At 39.0% G+C, this 6660-nt stretch overlaps 2 protein-coding genes across 2 annotated transcripts; both read right to left on the reverse strand.

Annotated features, from left to right (window-relative positions):
- Window positions 1876-2853, reverse strand: LOC109132925 (uncharacterized mitochondrial protein AtMg00810-like). Its single transcript, XM_019245385.1, has 2 exons — window positions 2367-2853; window positions 1876-2255 (listed from the first exon to the last, which is right to left on the reverse strand). The coding sequence occupies exons 1-2, from the start codon at window positions 2851-2853 to the stop codon at window positions 1876-1878; spliced, it is 867 nt and encodes a 288-aa protein (XP_019100930.1).
- LOC104789625 lies at window positions 3264-6139 on the reverse strand. The gene is made up of 4 exons (XM_010515295.1): window positions 5266-6139; window positions 5051-5148; window positions 4528-4888; window positions 3264-4174 (listed from the first exon to the last, which is right to left on the reverse strand). Exons 1-4 carry the CDS (start codon window positions 6137-6139, stop codon window positions 3264-3266), a joined length of 2244 nt encoding a protein of 747 aa, XP_010513597.1.

Consider the following 6660-nt stretch of genomic DNA (forward strand, 5'->3'; position numbering starts at 1 on the left):
AAAAAAAAAAAAAAAAAAAACAAAAAAAAAAACACATTGATTTCATTAGCCTCTCGATTAAAATCATTATAGACATTGCTGGGATCACTTATTTAGCTGTGTCATATGTACACATTAGTTTGACTAAAAATATTAATGTGATGTAGGATGGTATATATCTTCGATTGTATAGATTTAGTTCGTAAGCAATCTTTCATATATTCTTTTTTTCTTTTGGTTTTAGTATTTACCTGACCACCTAGGAATAGAAATCACACATTTGCATTACAGAAAGAATAGCATTGAGTCTTTAATAACCTAGCAAACAATTTATAGATAAAAACAACTAAATAGTATCATTATCATCAGTCCCACTAGAAATTAGTCAAACCAATATAAATTATATAGTATCTAAACAAATAAAAAAAGGACACTTGCCACATTCACATGTAAAAAATAACAAAAACCCAATAATGATAAAAGAATTTTCTATTACAGAAAATAGTCACTTTTTTTTTTACACATCCTCTATGTTCTTGTTTTCTCTATTTTAGCTTTGTCTACATGAACAGTTTTGACTGCAGCAACGTGTAATAATAATTAGCTGCTTCATCCTCAAGCTCCCAAAGCCCAACACCAAACCCCTATAAGAAACTAAACCCATCAACGTATTCCTGATCAGTCTCATCACTCTTGATCGTCTCATAATTACTCCCGCTAGTTTCAGTGTTAGGGATCCCGAGTCTGAAGCTTCAAGAAGATGCTTCATCACTTTCTCTTTGTCTTCTTCGTACTCGTCGAAGACAAAGATGAGGAGGAGCAAGAAGAAGAAGAAGATAGATGGGTTCTCTTCGAAAACGGTAGTAGTTTGCTGTTCCTCTGCGGCCACAACCTCTTTATCAGGCTAAAGCGACCCATCCGGCTGATGAACCTAGTGACATTACCAAGGAGGTGATGTTGGCCAATGATCCGAATGAGGCTTTGTTGGAGGATGTTTCAGAGGTTCAAGAGAAGGGCTTGGCTTCAGAACTCATGTTTTCTGAGGTCTTTTGGAGGACGGTGAGTTTCAGGATACTCATGTTTCGATGATCTTGCGATCTAACCACTCCCGATTGACTTGTCGTACCCAACTCTTGCATCGTCTCTTTGCCTGGTAAATGTTTAACCAAGAAATCGAGTTTGTTGCTCATCTCTCTTATCAGCCGTTCCTGCATCCCAATCCTGGAGTCTAATGGCTCAAACTTCTCGTCGCTCCAGAGTATCCTATAGAATCTGCATGTTTGTTTAAGAGTTTAAGAATTGTAAAGAATGACTCTCTTTATTGCTTAAGAAAATAACTCAAAAATTAAGCTTCCAATATCTTTCTCAAAACCACACATTATGTCAGACGATGACATCTTTATTTATACTAAAACACCAATCCTAATCCTATTAGGAAACACCTATGTTTAGATAACTCCTAAACATACTTTGATCCTTATCTCAAGAATGATAGGATCTCCTTAAGTTATCTTCAAGCTTGAGCCAACATTCTCCCTCCTAAACTTGAAGTCTTTCTCCTATAAGTCTCTCACCCCAATAAGCTCCCTCATTTCCTTGAATTTGATCCTGCTAATAAACTCCGGTTAATCGGAGAAATACAGGACACGACGGAGGAGAGACGAAGATTGAAGAAGAAGAGAGAAACGAGATTCTTCTTATTAATCAAACGATAAAAGTTTGTTACAAAAGCTTAACCTCAATTAACTAACTAATCAGTCTTTATAGTTAGACTAATCAGCTAATCTTAATAACCAAAGATAACCCTATTAAACCAAAGCTCATAACCGGTCATACTCTTATACGCCCCCCTCAAATCTTTATCTCCGAAGTGTCTGGTTTCGGGAGGTAAAGATTTCACAAGGACATCTTCTGCAGCAGATGATGAAACGGTCCTAGATGAAGAGGTTTAGTCAAGATATCGGCATGTTGTTCTTCAGTCGGTACATGAAGAGCTTTAAGCGTACCCTTCTTAAGTTGATCATGCACCGTGTGACAATCTATCTCGATATGTTTAGTTCGTTCATGGAAGACTGGATTCATGGCGATATGTAAGGCGGATTTATTGTCACAGAACAGCTTGGCTGGAGCAGACTCTGTAATGTGGAAGTCCTTGAGTAGTTGTTGTAACCAGATGATCTCACAGGTCTCTTGTGCCATACTGCGATATTCTGATTCAGTGCTACTTCTACTTGCAACGCACTGTTTCTCGGATTTCCAGCAAATGAGTGAAGAGCCTAGGTAAATACAATAACCCGTAACATAACGCCTTGTCTCCTTACAATTAGCCTAATCTGCATCACAAAATCCATTCAAGCAAAGATCCGAAGTGGCAGGATACATCAAACCTTGTCCTGGATTCTGCTTGAGATAACGTAGAACCTTGTGTGCAGCTTGTAGATGTATATCAGTAGGAGCAGATATGAACTGGCTCAGTTGGTGAACAGCAAAAGTGATATCGGGCCTTGTGATAGTGAGATATAGAAGGCGACCAATGAGCTCTCTATAAGAAGTAGGAGAGGATAACAACGTACCCATATCCTTGGTAAGTCGCAGGTTCGGATCCATTGGAATAGAACTCGGCTTACAGCCTAATAAACCTGCATCTTCAAGCAAATTCTGAGCATATTTGCGTTGACAGACTGAGATACCCTCTGATGATCGCGAGATCTCCAATCCAAGGAAAAAGCGAGCTGGTCCAAGATCCTTGATCTTAAATTCAGAGTGCAAAAGTGTCTTCAGATCATGGACAGCAGCATCATCGTTACTTGCGATAATTATGTCATCGACATATACGAGCACAACAACAATGGAACAAATTCCTGATGGACACATAAAGACTTTAACGAAAAGAGTATTATCAACAGGTGATTGAACGTAGTTTGCTCCCAAGAAAACCGTAGACAGACGTTTATACCACTGTCTCGAGGCTTGTTTCAAACCATACAGGGACTTGAGTAAACGACATACCGGATTTGGAGGTAAGCCATATATCCTTGAGGAAGACTCATGTATATATCCTCTTCCAAATCACCATGGAGGAAAGCATTGGAGACGTCCATTTGAGTCAGGTTCCAACCCTTCGCAGAAGCTAGGCCAAGAAGCAACTTTACACTAGTGAGTTTCGCAACAGGGGAAAATGTCTCAAGATAGTCAATCACTTCTTGCTGTGTTAAGCCTTGCGAAACCAGGCATGCCTTGTACCGTTCAACAGAACCGTCGGAGTTATACTTAATAGTAAAAACCTATTTGCATCGAATCGCATGTTTCCCTGCAGGTAGAGACTCAACAACAAAGGTCTTATTAAGTTCAAGAGCAAAGAGCTCATCATTTGCTGCATTAGTCCACTTCTCCGAATTCATGGCCTGATGGAATGTTTTCGGTTCTGTTTCAGCACAATAAGAAAAGATATGGGATTGGAACAGAGGTGTATAGCGGTCAAGAGTCCATACAGAAGAAAGGGGATATGGCGTAGTCTTTTTAAGTGATGGAGGAAGAGATTTAATGAGAAGAGAAGGTGGTGGTGGTGGTGGTGGTGGTAATGGTGATGGCAGTGTTGATGATGGTGGTGATTGTGGTAAAGAAGAAATGGAAGGAACAAGAGAGCAATGATACTCAGACAGATAACTAGGAGCTCTAGATTGTCTCTTTGGCTTAACGCTAGATACAGAAGTATGATCTGTAACAGATGTAGATGCAGTGTCAGCCGGAATGGTACCATGATCATGCGCTAATGATGGTGCATATGGTAGAGTAGGAACTAATGAATCTTCATCAATGAGAGGCATGCTTTCAACAAAATGCAATGGAACAGGAAGAGGTAAAACGGAATTAGGGAACATAACTACTGCAGATGACAATAAAGAACTAGTCTTAAAAGGAAAAACATCTTCTTGAAACACAACATTCCTAGATATAGAAATAGCATTAGACTCTAAATCCATGACTTTATATTCCTTATAACCAACTGGATACCGTAGAAAAACACATGGTCTAGCTCGAGGAGAAAACTTATTACGTTCATGAGGATTAGTCGAAACATAACACAAGCAACCAAATCTTTTAAGCAAACTATAATCTGGCAATTTTGTAAGCAACAGTTCATAAGGCGATTTGTTAGCTAAGACAGGACGAGGCATGCGATTTATGAGAAATACTGCAGTCAACACACAATCAGTCAAATATTGCAGGGGGATATTTGATTGAAAAAGTAAAGATCTGGCCACATTCAAGAGATGTTGATGCTTGCGTTCAACAACAGAATTTTGTTGTGGTGTATAAGCACATGAAAAATAATGAATCATTCCCTGTTCTTTAATGATATCAGTGAATGCTAATTCTGGTGCATTATCGGATCGTATCGTATGGCCTTAACAGTGCTATCATATTGTGTTTTAACATGTTTAAGAAAAACTGGAAAAACTGTATTAACTTCCTTTTTATTTCTTAAGAGGTAAACCCATGTAGTACGTGTACAATCGTCGACCAAAGTAAGAAAATAACGAAAACCTTCTACAGACTCAATACTAAAAGGACCCCATATATCAAGATGGACCAAATCAAAAGGTTTATCAGCTAGATTACCATGCGAAACATACGCTAACCTTTTCTGTTTAGCTAGAGGACAAATACTACAATGCGAAGATAGAGAAGAATTCTTCAAAGAAGGAATCAAACTTACAAGTTTCTGAAGAACTAGATGCGATGGATGTCCAAGACGTTGATGCCAGAGAGAATCATCAGTAACCACAGAAGCAGAGAAAGAACATGCTGCAGGAAAAGATGGCGAGAGGGAAGTATTCTCAGTAGCCAGAATGTAAAGGTCTTGAAAGACTCTACCCCTCCCAATCATCAAGCCCTGAGAAAGTTCCTGAATCAAACAACAATTATCAAAGAAATGTGCAGAACAAGACAATGTTTTAACCAACCTACTGACACTAATCAAATTAAACTTGAAATCAGGAACATGCAAAACATTGTATAAAATCAACTTTTGAGAAATGTAAATTGTCCCTATATGTGTGATGGAAACCCTGGTACCATTCGGCAATGTCACAGTAATATCTGTAACAGGTCGTAAGTCTGTAAACAAATCTAGATTAGAGCAAACATGACTAGAAGATCCACTATCTATAATCGAAGCATCATGCGGTAAAAGTTGTTGTAAAGAAGAAAGAATATGATTTTGAAAAGTTAAAATGTGGTTTTGATATTTAAGAGAAGTCGAAGGGAAGGGAAAGGTGATACCAGAGGTAGAAGTTTCTGCCATCAAACCATGTTCAGAAATCGTAGCCATAGCACTAGGAATACTAGAACCAGAAGACGAAGCTATAGGCTCTTGAACCTGAAATTGACCCTTGTATTGGGAAACCATCTGATCAATTTGTTGTGGAGTAAACCCTTGTAAACTCGAAGGAACACCATTAGGAACCATGAACTGCGGATATTGATTAGAAACAGAACCATACGACACATCTTCAGTTGGAAACATTCCAGTCTCATAATACACTTGAGCCACTGCATTTGCTTTTTGCATAGAATTCGCATATGGCACCATTTGATTAGAAGTTTGTTGAGACAACCGTGGTTGAGACTGCATCGTTGGCATCCTAGGCTGAAACTGATTTGGAGGTCTGTAATTGTATTCCGCAGCATTAGTCTTATATCCTGGTGGGAATCCATGGAGTTTGTAACACTTTTGAATAGTGTGTCCAACTTTACCACAATGAGAACAAATAGGTTTCTGTATAGTCCTCCCTGTATTGTAAACAGCAACGTAGGCACTCTCAGCCTCATTCATAGAAGCAACACTTTGAAAAGCAACACTATCAATACTAGTCGTCGGTTTAACTACAACCTGTCGTTCATCCTGTGTGACCATGTTAAAAGCCTCTTCGATAGTTGGTATCGGCTTGAGCATTAGTATATGACGTCTAGCTTGATCATAACTTTCATTCAAACCCATCAAGAACTTGGTCACACGACTTCGTTGTTGCAACCTTTCCCATTTTGCAGCTGCATCACATTCGCAACGACCACATGTGCAAACAGGAAGCTCTACATAGTTCTTATGTTCTTCCCACAAAGTAAGTAGAGCCGTATAGTATGTAGACACATCCATTTATCCTTGAACGATCGTACTAAGTTTCTGTTCTGTAGAGAAAATCTTAGGTGCATCATCTTGCTTAAACCTAGATAGTATATTTTTCCAGATCCCTTCTGCCGTAGGAATAAAAAGTAAACTCTGTCCTATCTTCTTGTCAACAGAATTCATCAACCATGTGAACACAATATCATTGCACCTAGACCATACTCCAAAATCTCTATGATCTTCTTGAGGTTTCGAGATCGTACCATTGATAAATTCAAGCTTGTTTCTGACATTAAGAGCCATCCACACCGATCGACCCCAGGAAGGGAAATCTGAAGCAGTAACAAGGCGATCAGAAACAAGAACAAGTCCTGCGTGATCTGCACTATGTAGATGATACGGATTCTCATATTGATCTGTCTGATACTGCGGTTGAACATTCACTGGATTCGGAGTGGGAGGTCTAGTCACCAGAGCATTCGTATTACCAGAAGAACTCATTCTCAAAGCAAGAACAAGAAATCCAAAGAAAGTGAGACGAAAAGAGAAAT

This window comes from Camelina sativa, chromosome 5, assembly GCF_000633955.1.
Source record: "Camelina sativa cultivar DH55 chromosome 5, Cs, whole genome shotgun sequence".
Taxonomy (NCBI): Eukaryota; Viridiplantae; Streptophyta; class Magnoliopsida; order Brassicales; family Brassicaceae; genus Camelina; species Camelina sativa.

What these genes read in the sequence shown, in the direction of transcription:
- LOC109132925 (XM_019245385.1), bottom strand. Translation starts at nt 2,853, where the DNA reads ATGTGTCCATCAGGAATTTGTTCCATTGTTGTTGTGCTCGTATATGTC. An exon ending in CAAGCAGAATCCAGGACAAG is followed by an intron (nt 2,256 to 2,366) that starts GTTTGATGTATC and finishes GTATTTACCTAG; the next exon opens with GCTCTTCACTCATTTGCTGG.
- LOC104789625 (XM_010515295.1), bottom strand. Translation starts at nt 6,139, where the DNA reads ATGGATGTGTCTACATACTATACGGCTCTACTTACTTTGTGGGAAGAA. An exon ending in GGCAGAAACTTCTACCTCTG is followed by an intron (nt 5,149 to 5,265) that starts GTATCACCTTTC and finishes CTTCGATTATAG; the next exon opens with ATAGTGGATCTTCTAGTCAT. An exon ending in TAGTATTGAGTCTGTAGAAG is followed by an intron (nt 4,175 to 4,527) that starts GTTTTCGTTATT and finishes TGTTGACTGCAG; the next exon opens with TATTTCTCATAAATCGCATG.